The 16,869-nt window shown below is 43.7% G+C and overlaps 2 protein-coding genes across 4 annotated transcripts in view; both read left to right on the plus strand.

The window, feature by feature from the left end:
• Positions 1–7,060, plus strand: part of LOC112231020 (nucleus accumbens-associated protein 2) — a 54,596-nt gene extending 47,536 nt beyond the window's left edge. For all 3 annotated transcript variants that reach the window (XM_024397515.2, XM_042310988.1, XM_024397516.2), the window contains exon 6: positions 475–7,060. In XM_024397515.2, the coding sequence (XP_024253283.1) occupies positions 475–1,019 (545 nt within the window). In that variant the 3' untranslated portion in view covers positions 1,020–7,060. The remainder of the gene's footprint in view (positions 1–474) is intronic.
• A 6,739-nt stretch (positions 7,061–13,799) lies between these two features.
• The window catches only part of LOC112233457 (nuclear pore complex protein Nup214-like), a 65,675-nt gene continuing 62,605 nt past the window's right edge, over positions 13,800–16,869 (plus strand). Inside the window, 1 exon segment of the mRNA XM_042311735.1 lies at positions 13,800–13,998. Within this exon segment, the coding sequence (XP_042167669.1) occupies positions 13,957–13,998 (42 nt within the window). The 5' untranslated portion in view covers positions 13,800–13,956.

The following is a 16,869-nucleotide window of genomic DNA, read 5'->3' on the forward strand; positions in this document are numbered from 1 at the left end:
ATGGTTCAGGGGGATGGCAGCCTCTGTTGAATGATGTTACTGTTTCAGAGTCAAACTATTGTAGATGGTATATGAGACTTTGAATGAAGAAGTGTGATGTTCTAGTCTGTAGCCATTAGCAATTTTAGGTTATGAAAACACAAGCATTTATGAATTTATGGAAGTGTGAGTACATTTTAAAAAAAAAACATTTTTTAAATCATACTGTAACATACTGTAATATTTGTTTTTGGGGGTTTTGATCAACTATTCATATAGACTGAGCAACAGGCAAAACAGCGGGTTATTTAAAAAAATAATGTCTTCCAACTAATTCTGTCTCTTTCTCTCTCTCTCTGTATCTTTCTGTCTCTCTCTCTTTTTCTCTCCCTCTGTCTGTCTCTTGTTCTTTCTCTCTGTCTTTTTCTGTCTGTCTCTCCATCTCTCTCTCTCTCTCTCTCTCTCTCTCTCTCTCTCTCTCTCTCTCTCTCTCAGTCTACTGTCAGAACTTTGCACCCAACTTCAAAGAGAGTGAGATGAACGTGATCGCCGCAGACATGTGCACCAATGCGCGGCGCGTTCGCAAACGCTGGCTGCCCAAGATCAAGTCCATGCTGCCTGATGGTATGGAGGTCTACCGGGCCGGTGTAGGGGTGGCTGCTGGTGTGGGCCTGGGCCTGGCCCTGGGAGCCGCCGGACCCGGGGTGGTGCTCCCCTTCGAAACCGATTTTAAATCCCTGACCCCCTCTAGCCTGTCCCTGGACCAGAGGCTGTACTCGGAGCAGAAGGACCCACGCAGGACTCACTCTCTGTTGGACACAGTCAGCCCAGGGTTGGGGGAGGCTGGAGGGGAGGGCGTGGACGCAGAAATTGTCGGTCCCCAGGCAGGGGAGGAGGAACAGGAGGAAGAGGAGGAGGAGGAGGAGGCTGGGTTGGAGGGGGCCTTGATGCCGGGAGGCGAGGCCGGGGGGCGGGGTGACATGGCCCCAGGACAGGAAGGGAAGGAGTTAGGAGAGGACCTGAGAATGAACGGGCAGTGAACATCCTCTGGCGTCTATCTCTGATCCATCCACCGCCACACTTTCTTTCACTCGCTCTTTCTCTCCTCTTCCACCCCTCCTCCTCCTCCGCCCTTTCCTAAGGTAACCTCTCAGTACAAAAAGCCATGCTCTCAGAACTTACAGTACAACACACACACACAGTGTATTCTTTAGCAGGGCAGGGAGTACAAGATGTGCTATGTTGAACAGACACAAGCATTGCTGGGGAACAAACAGAATTACTTAGTGAGAATAAAAAAATCTCTCATTTGAACATGGAAGAACTTTACTTTAGACCTGAGACATCAGGTCATTTTCTCCGGACTATTTTTAGTATTTATCTTCAAGACCACATTGTAGTTCAAACTGAAAAAAGTAACACTGCTGTGTTATCCTTCCTGCATAGTTGTAGAACTTGCTACACAACAGTAACAGTTACTGTACATCTATGGAGTGTGGGTCAGATAAGACTGTAAAATGATAGTCCTCTTTCTAGGAAAGCAGCATGGGTTCTATAAATAACCTAAGTAACCTTGAAACAGATCACACTACACTGGGGGTGTGAGAGACTAAACATACAGTACTCTACAGGAGCAACATGGCTCAGTGTATTTAATACAATTTACCATATTCCTTCTTAAAGTGCCACACAAATTCTTGGAAGATATAATACGATCTCGTCGCAACATACAGCAAATCAGTTGAACAATTTCACGTTGGGGAAAAAAATAGCATGTGATGTTGTGAGAGAGAGAGAGAGAAGAAACTTTTAACCTCCCTTTGTGTTGCTTAAGGGTTGTGGTTTTCCACGCAATTGAAAAGATTATCTGGAAACACGAAGAGCTTTTTGTCTATGGATCATCCTTAGACAAGATGACGTCATCTTTGATTGGCCAGTCAATGCAATGCCTGTGTCTTTTAACGGATAGACGCACGTACATACAGTACATATACACACACGCACAATCACTGTTCCCACACACCTTGTGATTTTAACCTCTAATACAGTACTGATGCATCTGAGACTCTGACAAATCAGATTAACAGTGCTTGCAAACTTAGCATACACTTACAATAGTACACAGTAACACAGACTGAGTCATGGAAATGTCAGAGACACGAACATGCACTAACAGAAAGCTTGCATGCAAAACGAATACAGAGAATCTAAAATACATCAACAACAGAGCCACTTATGAATATGCATACAGAAAAGAAACAATAGCTGCAGTTGCCTGAAGATATATCATTAATATGGAAGGAGGTACCTTTATATATGCGTTTCTTTTCAGAGTCATGCATTTCGCCTGTGTTTCACCCAGGTTTGTTAACTTGGGTATGGCCTGGCTTTCATCTGGGGTGGAGGGCACTAGAGACATGCTGAATTGAGCATACTACATAGTAGTGAGGACTTCAAAGTGAGTTGCCGGTGAAAAGCACGGTTTTACTAGCGTCACGGCGTGCTCGAAAGGATCAGCACTAAGACTACAGCACCCAGCCTACAGCTTTCTTGCATCCGCTATTTGTTTTTTGTAATTTATTGAATGAAACTAATATGATACATTTCTGTTGGCTTATTGCATTTGCACTTGAAGAGGTTATAGGAAGAGATTGATGGGGAGCTTATGGAGATGCCTAGACTGTTCTAAAGAAGTAGGCTAACTGAAATTTGCCCCCATATCTCCTTGTTCGATTGGAGGATTTGAGGTTTGTGGACTTGGATGGTCGGTCATGCTGACGGCGACTGTTGCTCTACGGCAGGGGGGAGACGAGAGACAAAATGTTGCACAGCGACATTTACTAGTTTTGTTGCACTTTAGTTTTTATATATTTTGTCTGTTCTCGCTCTGTTACTTTTTGCCAAAAGTAGGGAAGAAGTCTATAAATAGCTTCTAACGATAATGGTTGGTCGATAACCCACCAGAATAAGTTGCTTGGGGTAACACATTGATAGGCCTATCAGACACCCACACTGTATGTTGTAGTTTATGAATGTGTACTTGGTCATAAGACCTGGGTAAAAACATAACGTAAGGAGACAGTAGAATTGGAGTGGTCCCAAAAACCTAAATAATCAACTTCCAAGACAATAATTTTAATGGCCAGCCTTCTGAAAAGCCTTTCTTTGAATTGCTGTCTTATAATCGCATGATGCAAAAGCACATCATGTATGTCATATGTTATTATTCTATATTAAGTGAAAATAAGATTGATCTGGTTTTAGAAGCGAATATCAATGTCAATCGACTACAGCCTACACTAAGCCACGATTCAAGACGCTGGCAGTTATCATATTGGCTTGGGATCTCATAACAATGAAACAACAAGATCACATTTCCTCTGTCAAATTCAAATGCTTTATTATATGTGCCATTTTTTAGACTGGGCCCGTTATGTTGTGTTGAATATCTATATGATCCTGTTGTATGGTTCTTTTGGGGAGGCATTAACATGGTCCGGTTTCTTTCATAAGGAGCACAGGGTTATAATTGCACTAGGTAATGAGAAAACAAAAATGTTTACAAGAGTATTTTTTGGAGAAATGTGACCTGCATAGGAGAATAAGGCAGGGGAGGGGGATGGGTGAATGGGTGTGTGGGACTATGGGTAAATGTGAACTGTAGAACTGCTTCACCTAACCTTGGTAGAGTACGGGCACAGTACTGTACAGTAAAATACAGTATCTTGGTACCACAAGATAACTATTTTCTAGCACCTTGTACAGTGTTGTATGTACTCATTTAAAAGTGGGCCAGAGAATGGAATAACATGACACTTCTTTGAAAACAAAGGTGGGGTATCTGACTTTCCCTCTAGAGGCCACTAGAGCTGCTGTGTGATTTCAATAAAGTAGCACTGTGAAAGTCTTCCTTTGTGGAAAATCTCCAAATATACAGTCAAACTAGCAATGTTTGTACTGTAGGCCTATATACTTATTCTATCCACATCCCGACAAGAAACCAATTATCTTCCTTGTTCTCAATCTCTATTCATCTATAAGTAAAGCTGCTTGTTGCAAATCACTAATAAGATAGGAAAGATAGACTGTAAACCAAACCTGTAATATAGAGGTAATAACTGCAAATCGACTCCTTTGGTCAATTTGCATGTGCAACCACTACTGGCTCTAAGGGGAAGTGAAATGGCTTTCCAGTAAAATACTGTCATTAGGGAGGTGAGTTTTCCTGTTCTGAAGAAGGGGCGGGGATCAGTGCCTTAATTGAGACTGCAGGGGGAGAGAGTGTTGTGCTTAGTCACCATCTGTTTGCATTGGGACCTCAACAAATACAGAAACTAGCTTTAGAGTCCTAATGACATAATGGAGAGTTTTATGTACAGTTCTGAATGCTAAGGTAAATGATGCTGACGGGAAATAGGCTCTGTTTTCTCAGAATACATTGGCAGGTGAGGTTAGGATGGAGGTGTCTTGCTTTTTCTTGGAAAATAACCCCTAAGGCTTTAAGAACTGTGTTCTTGTAAGCAAATAATAATAATGACTTTGGACTTATGCCCCGAACCATTTGCCTTCCTAAATCTCAGCAAAACATGTGTAAACTCGAGAAAAACAATACTGTGACATTTTGCATGGAACTGCTTGTATAGGTCTAAAGAATCTGACAGACTACAATGGTGACATATTATCACATATATTAGAAACCTTTGTTAGTTTCATGCTACTGGATCGTATAACAACCAGGTTTACTCCATGACTTGTCAGTAGTGGTCTATACTGCTTGAGTGGCAGGTTATTTAGTTATTGGTGTCACTTTGTTATTTCAAAACCACCTGGATAACATGTGAACTTGATCAATCTGCAAGATATATCACACACTCAAACAGTTATCACCATAAATGTCCACAAAGACTGGAAAAGCTTCAGATGACCCATGGAGTAGGCTACAGTAGTACAGACTTTCACCCATAGGAGCCCTTATGTACATTCTCTTTGTTTATTTACCTTTTTTAATGCTTCAACTTGTTTATATCTGATCCGCTTCCTGCCTGCCTTTCTGCATCTTCTGTACCTGATTCTGTCCAAGCCCCCAAAAAACACCCTCACAAACTGTACTCTTAGCTCTCGCCCTAACGTCTTTTTGTGGGGGTGAAGTTGGAAATGAAATGATGTTGCACTAGAAAACTGAGTGAAGCTCAGAGAATGTTGTGGCTAACCGAAAGAGAATGAGCTCTTTTTGTGGTGGCTGAAGAAATAAAGTTCTGTCCCATATGTAACATAATACAATGCTATAATTTACAATGTTTACGTTAGTGTAGCACTTTGCTATTTCTTCAAATAGAGGCCTATTGACTACCAGAAATCAGCGATAATCTGACATTGCATTTTGGTCCATCTTGTCCAACAAAACCTATGAATTCAATGAGTAGGATAGAATACGGGATTGTGCTGAGTGGGTGTGTAAATCCACCATTTGGCAATGCAATGTGAACAGTCTGCACACAGTAATCTGAGCTGTTAAGTGTTCCCCATAACCAACTGCTTTGTGTGGCATATGGTTACCCAATTCCTACAGTACACACTTCTACACAGCTCTAACTCAGTACCCCTGGTTTGGCTTTTAGTCCTGAAAGGAGAGGTTCTAAAATACAGTAACTACAAGTCCTTTCATATGGATTTTCGACATGTTGAAATAGGGTCAGCCTCAGTAACAACAGGCTTTTTGTTAAATGTCTGTAATGCATGCGGATACCCAGACACCCATTATTCCTACCTTATTAAAGTCTATGATCTTGACACATTTTACTTCTAAATTATATCAAGCTCTTTGCTATGGTCGCTTCTGACAAAGCAGACGGCCATGAATGAGTGTCCATTTTGTCTACCAATACAAAACCTATTGACTGTTAGCATAAACCCACCCAGCTTACTACAGTAAAGTCTGAGGAATTGGAAGACTGACTATTGCAATGGATGTGCATGTGAACCTATGGACAGACTAAGAAAATAACTGCACTAAGTTTGTTTGTTTGTCTTTGGACATAATGCCATTAAAATAAAGAATAAATACATTTAATTTAAAAAAATGTAAGAGAGAAGGTTGGACGACAGACTTAAGTCTCTGGGAGCAACCTTCAAAGCCATGTGCTCAGAGCGCTGACAATCAGAACAGGGAGGACCCACGTGCACTATGGGAGATCTGTCGTCAATAGCTGGGCTCCTGCTAATTCCTGCCTTGTTGCTTCCAGCTTTGCTATTGGTCCATGTGAGCTACTTACTCCAGAGTGGAGGCCCGTGGCAGTTCCAACTCCAGCCCTCAGGATTACCTGGGTCAGTGTTTCCCAACTCCGGTCCTCGAGTAGCCCTAACAGCACACCGTTTTGTTTTAGTCCCGGACAAAAACACCTGATTCAACTTCTCAAAGGTTTGATGATAAGTTGACAAGTAGAATCAGGTGTGATTGTCTAGGGCCACAACAAAAAGATGTACTGTTGGGGGTACTCGAGGACCGGAGTTGGAAAACACTGGCTTAAGGCAACTTATTGGTTCTCAGTGCACCTCTCTCAGCTACTGTAGATTTGATTGAGAACCTGATTGTTTTTAGATAGAAGTTCCACTTAAGTACTGATCCAGGACCTGCTGTGTTTTTACTCCTAAATGTCATGTTCAGGATGAGGGTAGCTTAAGCTGATCCTAGAGCAGCGCTTTGGGGTAACTTAGCCTACTTGACGAATCTATAGGACAAGTGACTTGACATTTGTCGATCTCTTAGAGATTGGGTTCCTTAGGGTTGGAACCTGGCAAAATGGTTTTAATGGAACTCTGTGACTGCTTTATATTTTAAATGACGATGATTAAAACGTGTATGCGCTTTCTAACTCAAGCATCAATAATATATACAAGACAAACACAAGATGACACTTTTGATGTTGCATAAAGAATACAAAATCTCCATCCTCGTTATGTTTTTTCCTTCCACCATCAGTTTTAGTTGAGGTTGACATTTGTGTAGTTCAAGAGTAACTGATTTCTTTCAAATGCAACATTGAGAAGTCTGCTTTTTAATAAAACTCCTTACTTCACCATATCTTCTGTCTTCTTGTTTAATATTCCCTGTTTATCATTGTCCTTTTTTTAAATAGGCCACATCATTAACAGCTCTGGTGGACATTCCTCCAGTCAGCATGCCAATTGCACACTCCCTCAAAACTTGACACATCTGTGGTATTGTGTTGTGTGACAAAACTTTACATTTTAGAGATTGCACTGTTGGTTAGGGGCTCATAATTAAGAATTTCACTGTAAGGTCTACACCTGTTGTATTCGGCGCATGTGACTAATACAATTTAATTTAATTTGGCCTTTTATTGTCTCCAGCACATGGTGAACCTGTATAATGATCATGCAGTTTAATCAGCTTCTTGATATGCCACACCTGTCAGGTGGATGGATTATCTTGGCAAAGAAAATGCTCACTAACAGGGAGGTAAACAAATTTGTGCACAACATTTGTATACTGTGCATACAGTATGGACATATCTGGGATATTTTATTTCAGCTCATGAAACATGGGACCAACACTTTACATGTTGCATTTATATGTTTGTTCAGTATAATTTATTTATTTATTTCACCTTTATTTAACCAGGTAGGCTAGTTGAGAACAAGTTCTCATTTGCAACTGCGACCTGGCCAAGATAAAGCATAGCAGTGTGAACAGACAACACAGAGTTACACATGGAGTAAACAATTAACAAGTCAATAACACAGTAGAGAAAAAAAGGGGAGTCTATATACATTGTGTGCAAAAGGCATGAGGAGGTAGGCGAATAATTACAATTTTGCAGATTAACACTGGAGTGATAAATGATCAGATGGTCATGTACAGGTAGAGATATTGGTGTGCAAAAGAGCAGAAAAGTAAATAAATAAAAACAGTATGGGGATGAGGTAGGTAAAAATGGGTGGGCTATTTACCGATAGACTATGTACAGCTGCAGCGATCGGTTAGCTGCTCAGATAGCAGATGTTTGAAGTTGGTGAGGGAGATAAAAGTCTCCAACTTCAGCGATTTTTGCAATTCGTTCCAGTCACAGGCAGCAGAGAACTGGAACGAAAGGCGGCCAAATGAGGTGTTGGCTTTAGGGATGATCAGTGAGATACACCTGCTGGAGCGCGTGCTACGGATGGGTGTTGCCATAAATTGTCTCTTTTGCTGGGTAATGGGTTTAACAGAGTGCTAGTCACTCCTTACTCCACCCACTCCATTCACTGCAATGCAATACACTGAGTAAACCAAACATTAGGATCACCTTCCTAATATTGAGTTGCACCCCCCCTCTCCCCTTTTGGCCTCAGAACAGCCTTAATTTGTTGGGACATGGACTTTACAAGGTGTCGAAAGCATCAACAGGGATGCTGGCTGTTACGGTTTTCTAGGTGTGAAGGAGAGTCGGACCAAAATGCAGCGTGTAGATTGCGATCCATGTTTAATGAATAACGTAAACACGAAGTAACAAACACTACAAAACAAAGAATGTAAATAACGAAACGAAAACCGAAACAGCCTATACTTGTGTAACCTAACACATACCCAGGAACAAGGACACTAAGGACAATCACCCACGACAAACTCAAAGAATATGGCTGCCTAAATATGGTTCCCAATCAGAGACAACGATAAACACCTGCCTCTGATTGAGAACCACTCCAGACAGCCATAGACTTTGCTAGATAACCCCACTAGCTACAATCCCAATACATACACACCAGAATCCCAAGACAAAACACACCACAATACAAAAACCCCATGCCACACCCTGGCCTGACCCAATACATGAAGAAAAACACAAAATACTTAGACCAGGGCGTGACAGAACCCCCCCCCCCCTAAGGTGCAGACTCCCGAACGCACCTCAAAACAGTAGGGAGGGTCCGGGTGGGCGTCTGTCCATGGTGGCGGCTCCGGCGCGGGACGTGGAACCCACTCAGTCAATGTTTTAGTCCCCTCTCCTCGCATCCCTGGATAGTCCACCCTCGCCGCCGACCATGGCCTAGTAGTCCTCACCCAGAACCCCACTGGACTGAGGAGCAGATCGGGACTGAAGGACAGCTCGGGACTGAGGCAGCTCGGGACTGAGGGGAAGCTCGGGAGTGAGAGAAAGCTCGGGAGTGAGAGAAAGCTCGGGAGTGAGAGAAAGCTCGGGAGTGAGAGGAAGCTCGGGAGTGAGAGGAAGCTCGGGAGTGAGAGGAAGCTCGGGAGTGAGAGGAAGCTCGGGAGTGAGAGGAAGCTCAGGAGTGAGAGGAAGCTCAGGCAGGTAGGTAGATCTACCAGATCCTGGCTGGCTGGTGGTTTCAGCAGATCCTGGCTGACTGGCAGATCCTGGCTGACTGGCGGATCTGGCAGATCCCGGCCGACTGGCAGATCCCGGCCGACTGGCGGATCTGGAAGAGTCTGGCCGACTGGCGGATCTGGAAGAGTCTGGCCGACTGGCGGATCTGGAAGAGTCTGGCCGACTGGCGGATCTGGAAGAGTCTGGCCGACTGGCGGATCTGGAAGAGTCTGGCCGACTGGCGGATCTGGAAGAGTCTGGCCGACTGGCGGATCTGGAAGAGTCTGGCCGACTGGCGGATCTGGAAGAGTCTGGCCGACTGGCTGATCTGGAAGAGTCTGGCCGACTGGCGGATCTGGAAGAGTCTGGCCGACTGGCGGATCTGGAAGAGTCTGGCCGACTGGCGGATCTGGAAGAGTCTGGCCGACTGGCGGATCTGGAAGAGTCTGGCCGACTGGCGGATCTGGAAGAGTCTGGCCGACTGGCGGATCTGGAAGAGTCTGGCCGACTGGCGGATCTGGAAGAGTCTGGCCGACTGGCGGATCTGGAAGAGTCTGGCCGACTGGCGGATCTGGAAGAGTCTGGCTGACTGGCGGATCCTGGCAGACTGAAAGATCTGGCTGCTCCATGCTGACTGGCGGCTCTGGCTGCTCCACGCTGACTGGCGGCTCTGGCTGCTCCATGTAGGCTGACAGCTCTGGCGGCTTCTTATAGACTGGCAGCTCTGGCGGCTCCGTGCAGACTGGCAGCTCCTTGCAGACTGACAGCTCCTTGCAGACTGGCAGCTCCGTGCAGACTGGCAGCTCCGTGCAGACTGGCAGCTCCGTGCAGACTGGCAGCCCCTGCAGACTGGCAGCTCCCTGCAGACTGGCAGCTCCTTGCAGACTGGCAGCTCCTTGCAGACTGGCAGCTCCTTGCAGACTGGCAGCTCTGCCTGCTCCATGCAGACTGACAGCTCTGGCTGCTCCATGCAGACTGACAGCTATGGCTGCTCCATGCCTTTGACAGCTCTGGCTGCTCCATGCAGACTGGCAGCTCTGGCTGCTCCATGTAGACTGGCAGCTCTGGCTGCGCTGAACAGGCGGGAGACTCCGGCAGCGCAGGAGAGGAGAGAGGCTCTGGCTGCGCTGAACAGGCGGGAGACTCCAGCAGCGCTGTAGAGGAGAAAGGCTCTGGCTGCGCTGAACAGGCGGGAGACTCCAGCAGCGCTGTAGAGGAGAAAGGCTCTGGCAGCGCTGGAGAGGCGAGGCGCACTGTAGGCCTGATGCGTGGTGCTGGTACTGGTGGTACTGAACCGAGGACACGCACAGGAAGCCTGGTGCGGGGAGCTGCTACCGGAGGGCTGGGGTGTGGAGGTGGTACTGGATAGACCGGACCGTGCAGGCGCACTGGAGCTCTTGAGCACCGAGCCTGCCCAACCTTACCTGGCTCGATGCCCACTCTAGCCCGGCCGATCCGAGGAGCTGGAATATACCTCACCGGGCTATGCACCCGCACTGGGGCCACGTGCGCACCACTGCATAACACGGTGCCTGCCCGGTCTCTCTAGCCCCCCGGTAAACACAGGGAGTTTGTGCAGGTCTCCTACCTGGCGTAGCCATACTCCCTGTGAGCCCCCAAGAATCTTTTGGGGCTGACTCCCGGGCTTCCATCCGCTCTGCCGTGCTAGCTCCTCATAATGCCGCCTCTCTGCTTTTGCTGCCTCCAGCTCGGCTTTGGGGCGACAATAATCTCCAGGCTGATCCCAGGGTCCTTTACCATCCAGTTCCTCCTCCCATGTCCATTTCTCCAGGTGGTGCAACCTCTCCCACTGTAGCTGCTGCTGGTGCTGCTCCTGCTGCTGCTGCCTCTTCTCCTGTTGCACCTTTGGGCGGCTACACTCCCCTGGTTTAGCCCAGGGTCCTCTCCCGTCGAGGATCTCCTCCCATGTCCAGAAATCCTTCTTACGCATCTCCTCTTTGGGCTGCTCCTGCCTGTTGACACGCTGCTTGGTCCGTTTGTGGTGGGTGATTCTGTTACGGTTTTCTAGGTGTGAAGGAGAGTCGGACCAAAATGCAGCGTGTAGATTGCGATCCATGTTTAATGAATAACGTAAACACGAAGTAACACAAACACTACAAAACAAAGAATGTAAATAACGAAACGAAAACCGAAACAGCTTATACTTGTGTAACCTAACACATAGACAGGAACAAGGACACTAAGGACAATCACCCACGACAAACTCAAAGAATATGGCTGCCTAAATATGGTTCCCAATCAGAGACAACGATAAACACCTGCCTCTGATTGAGAACCACTCCAGACAGCCATAGACTTTGCTAGATAACCCCACTAGCTACAATCCCAATACATACACACCAGAACCCAAAGACAAAACACACCACAATACAAAAACCCCATGCCACACCCTGGCCTGACCCAATACATGAAGAAAAACACAAAATACTTAGACCAGGGCGTGACACTGGCCCATGTTGAACAGCAGTGTTGCAGTTCTTGACACAAGCTGGTGTGCCTGGCACCTACTACCATACCCTATTCAAAGGCACTTAAATATTGTGTCTTGCCCATTCACCCTCTGAATGGCACACATACACAACCAAGCTCTTTAAATAAGACAATACAAAGGCTAAGTAATAATAACTTTTTCTAAGAAATGACCATTTGGAGAGATGGAGAGGTGGGTTTAAGAAAATTGTGAGAAGGCTGTACATAATTGGGGTGATATAAACATATATCAACATGATTTTACTAGCATACTGCCTCAAAAATATTTTATTTTGTCAGGCCAAGTGATTGACATGATGCATTTTTGGTTCATGTCAAGACTGGCCTTGGGCTGGTTTATATGTGTAAAGTTGCAGCCATTCCCATTACGTTAATCTAATTTGTTTAACAGATATGTTAGCCCATCATTGTTTACATTGTGTTTTTGAAGCAGTTGACTTCTCGACTAATCAACTGCTAATAATTGGTATTTGGTACCTCCATTGGGGCAAGGCAAGAGTGCATGAAAGTCTCGTATGAAATGGCATTTTATTTCACACTGGAAGCGAGCAGGGTAAGCAAAAGAAAAAGTGTTTATGGTGTTTTGTCTTCCCAACTGATATTCATCAAAATAACAGTACATTCATTTATTATTTTGGAATTAATATAACATTCAAGACTAAATGCATATGTCTATAACACATGTCTATAACACAGTCCCCCTCCAAAGTTACACATATTTGGTTAGTAGAGACGTTACTGAGTATTTTCCACCCGACTTCAGATGATACGGGTAGAAAGGTTTTCTCTCTACAATCCAATATGTATTCTATGTACAATGTATTACATAGGGGGCTATGGAGGGGGTGGAGTGAAAACCATCAGCAGGCGGTGGGACACAGTCCCCCTCCAAAACTAAACATATTTTGTTCGTGTAGAGACCCTACAGAGTATTTCCCAACCCACTTTAGCTGAGGCAGGTAGAAAAGTTGTCTCTGCATCCCAATATTGTGTTCCCCCCAAAAAGTTAACCATATATTGTTTTATTGTTTTCATAAATTACTTATTGACTTTTCTTGTTGGCACCATAAAAGTGGCCATTGATTAAACCTCAATATATTTTGAATGAGTTGTCCACATTGCAATATTTTGAAATTCAGGCTTATATTTTTAAGGAATTCCTCATTACCATACAAGTGATGTCATAATTTGTGCTGCTGGTAGAATACCCGTTCTTATAACAGCCGGGTGACTGACTGCTTCTCAGAAGGAAGGCTGGCAAGGGTGAGAGACGTGACTATTGTGGATGTTCTGGGGAGCCTCGACAACATCATGAAGCCGACGAGGCAGAGAAGAGTCTCTCGATTCCCACCGGGGACCAGTATGAAATATTGTGAAAAATGTTTGCACTCACTACTGTAAGTCACTTTGGATGAGAGCGTCTGCTAAATTACTTAAATGTAAATTGTAAGCCTGACCTCTGCTCTGTCTGTGGGGAAATGCTTTGCTCAATCAACCCATCTTAAAGTACACCAGCGCACACAAGAAAAAAGACATAAGGTTGCCATAGACACCATTGAAAACACAATGAATTTTGGAATGATTTGGGGTGAAGGGGGCCACTAGGTACTTACACATCCATAAATCACTTACAGTCCTCATCTTATTTAATGTAAGCCTACTGAAATGTATACAAACACAATGTCAGTTCGGAGTTCACGCCAGTCAAACTCAATCAAGCCCGGATAAAGTATTTGAAATGATTTCAGTCACAATGTTAACAATGTAATAGTAGGTATGTTTAAGCAATGTAAAATACAAATAAAAGCTTGTTCATCACAAAAACAAAATCCGTTCTTATATTATGCCGCGTTCAGAGACAAGTTGGAACTAGGAAACTCCAACATTGCTGTCTTTGAAAGTGGGACGTGTAAAACTACAACCAAATAGCATATCGGAAATATCCGAGTTTTCTAGTTCCGACTAATACATGAACGCGGCATAATATCTTCCTGAATAATGCTAGTGTCACTTCCGTATTGTATTTCGCTAAATTCGAGCGCCTTATGATTTCGTTTCATGTGGAAATGAAAAGTTAACCCGTGTATATTTCTTAGAGTTCGGCTGTATCCAAAACAATTACACCTGCTGTTATTTCAACATGAGTGACGACCCGGACTCTCCTCCCGAAAGGGAAATGAAGGTAGGCATATTATTGTACGTAGTGTAGCTTGCTAGGTTCAGGTTGCGGCAATAGCTTACTTGCGCAGCAAGTGGTTTGTTAGCTAGCTGCATAACGTTAGCTAAAGGCAACATAGACGGGTTAACTCGTTTTAGTGTCGGCCTGGGGATAACCTTCCAACTGAAGTACTGTATGGGCTATTCCTTACTGCAAAATCCCCACAATGTTACTGGCTAACGTTAGAAGCTTGCATGTACTTTAGTGAAAGATGACTAGCTAAACCAGACTCCGCTAGGTAGCTAACAACATCACGAACATCTATATGTCTCCATAAAAGCAATGTAACTTTCTGGATTAACATTTGATAGCTAACGTTACCTAGCTAGCTGTGTACAATAGGGTGTCTAACATTGACCTTAAGCTGTAACTTAGTAAGTAAAGTTAGTTAGCTACTAACTACTGTACGTTTATTTGTTATATACATTTTTTTTTATGAACAATATCACACATACAAAAACAGAAATATACAGACAAGGGTGCATAAACCTAGCTACATAGACAGGGGTATTACATGTCTAAATACATTTTCAATTTGTCAGTTTTATTTTATGTACTTTTTTTTTTTTTGACATTTACTGACCATTTCAAAATATCGTTTCAGTTCTATCTTAAACAATGTAAAGATGGGTTTGTTCTTCACCCACTTCATCTTTATGGATAAATAATCTTGGCCTTCTAGGCAGAGTGGTAAAGAAAAAGCCATATCTCAGACTGGCAAATAAAAATAAAAGATTTAAGATGGGCAAAAGAACAGACACTGGACAGAGGAACTCTGCCTAGAAGGCCAGCATCCCAGAGTCAACCTCTTCACTGTGGACGTTGAGACTGGTTTTGCGGGTACTATTTAATGAAGCTGCCAGTTGAGGACTTGTGATGCGTCTGTTTCTCAAACTAGACACTCTAATGTACTTGTCCTCTTGCTCATTTGTGCACCGGGGCCTCCCACTCCTCATTCTATTCTGGTTAGAGCCAGTTTGCACTGTTCTGTGAAGGGAGTAGTATACAGCTTTTCACAAGATCTTCAGTTTCGTGGCAATTTCTCACATGGAATAGCCTTCAATTCTCAGAACAAGAATAGACTGACGAGTCTATTGTTTCTGGCCATTTTGAGCCTGTAATCGAACCCACAAATGCTGATTCTCCAGGTACTCAACTAGTCTAAAGAAGGCCAATTTTAATGCTGCTTTAATCAGCACAACAGTTTTCAGCTGTGCAAACACAATTGCAAAAGGGTTTTCTAATGATCAATTAGCCTTTTAAAATGAGTCTTGGATTAACTAACAGAACGTGCCATTGGAACACATGAGAGATGGTTGTTGATAATGGGCCTCAGTACGCCTATGTAGATATTCCACAACAAATCAGCCGTTTCCTGCTACAATAGCCATTTACAACATTAACAATGTCCACACTGTATTTCTTATCAATTTGATGTTATTTTAATGGCCAAAAAATGTGCTTTTCTTTAAAAAACAAGGACATTTCTAAGTGACCCCAAACTTTTGAACAGTGGTGTATGTATCTATGTAAAGTATGTATGTTATTACATAACATTTTAAAATGTAAATTCCCTCTTGCTGAATTGAGGCTACAAATTCCTCAACAGTTGGAGTACTGTTATATTCTCATAAAACGAGAATCTCACCTGTAATGACAGCTCCAACAACTATTTTAAACTTTTCAGGATGATTGGAGCATTGTGAGTTCTCATGAATTCTGGATTATTATGTAGTTGTTCATCGTTATTCAATAATTGTTTAACCCAGATAATGCTGTCGTCAAACCAGGTCTGGAAAAATAAAAACTTGTTTTTGTATTTTATGTCTTTATTATTCCAGATTGTATATCTACACTATATATACCAAAATTATGTGGACAACCCTTCAGATTAGTGGATTCGGCTATTTCAGCCACATGTATAAAATTGAGCACACAGCCACACAATCTCCATAGACAAACATTGGCAGTAGAATGATCTTACTGAAGAGCTCAGTGACTTTCAACGTGGCACTGTCATAGGATGCCACCTTTCCAAGAAGTCTGTTTGTCAAATTTCTGCCGTGCGAGACCTGTCCCAGTCAACTGTAAGTGCTTTTATTGTGAAGTGGAAACGTCTCGAAGCAACAACGGCTCAACCGCGATGTGGTAGACCACACAAGCTCTCAGAACAGGACCGCAGATTGCAGAATCGTGAAGTTTGTAAAAAATAGTCTGTCTTCTGGGAGGAAACCAGGCACCTCACATCACCTGGCCAATACCATCCCTACGGTGAAGCATGGTGGTGGCAGGATAATGCTGTGAGGATGTTTTTCAGCAGCAGGGACTGGGAGACTAGTCAGGATCAAGGGAAAGATGAACTAAGCAATATACATGATGAATACATACATATACATTGATGAAAACCTGCTCAGGACCTCAGACTGGGGCGAAGGTTCACCTTCCAATAGAACCTGATCAAACATCTCTGGAGAGACCTGAAAATAGCTGTGTAGTGATGCTCCCCATCCAACCTGACAGAGCTTGAGAGGATCTGCAGAGAAGAATGGGAAAAACTCCCCAAATACAGGTGTGCCAAGCTTGTAGTGTCATACCCAAGAATACTCAACTAAGTAATTGCTGCCAAAGGTGCTTCAACAAAGTACTGAGTAAAGTGTCTTATTACTTATGTAAATGTAATATTTCCATTTTTTTCCCCCAAATGTTAACAACGATGACATGGTGGTGGAGATTTAACTAAAAAATTATGGATACTTCAAACTTATTGCACGTCAACTTCCGGAGTTGACTCCCAATTTTGAGTGTCAAGATTCAATTCTGCTAGGAATCGACTCC

The sequence above is a fragment of the Oncorhynchus tshawytscha genome, linkage group LG33, assembly GCF_018296145.1.
Source record: "Oncorhynchus tshawytscha isolate Ot180627B linkage group LG33, Otsh_v2.0, whole genome shotgun sequence".
NCBI lineage: Eukaryota > Metazoa > Chordata > Actinopteri > Salmoniformes > Salmonidae > Oncorhynchus > Oncorhynchus tshawytscha.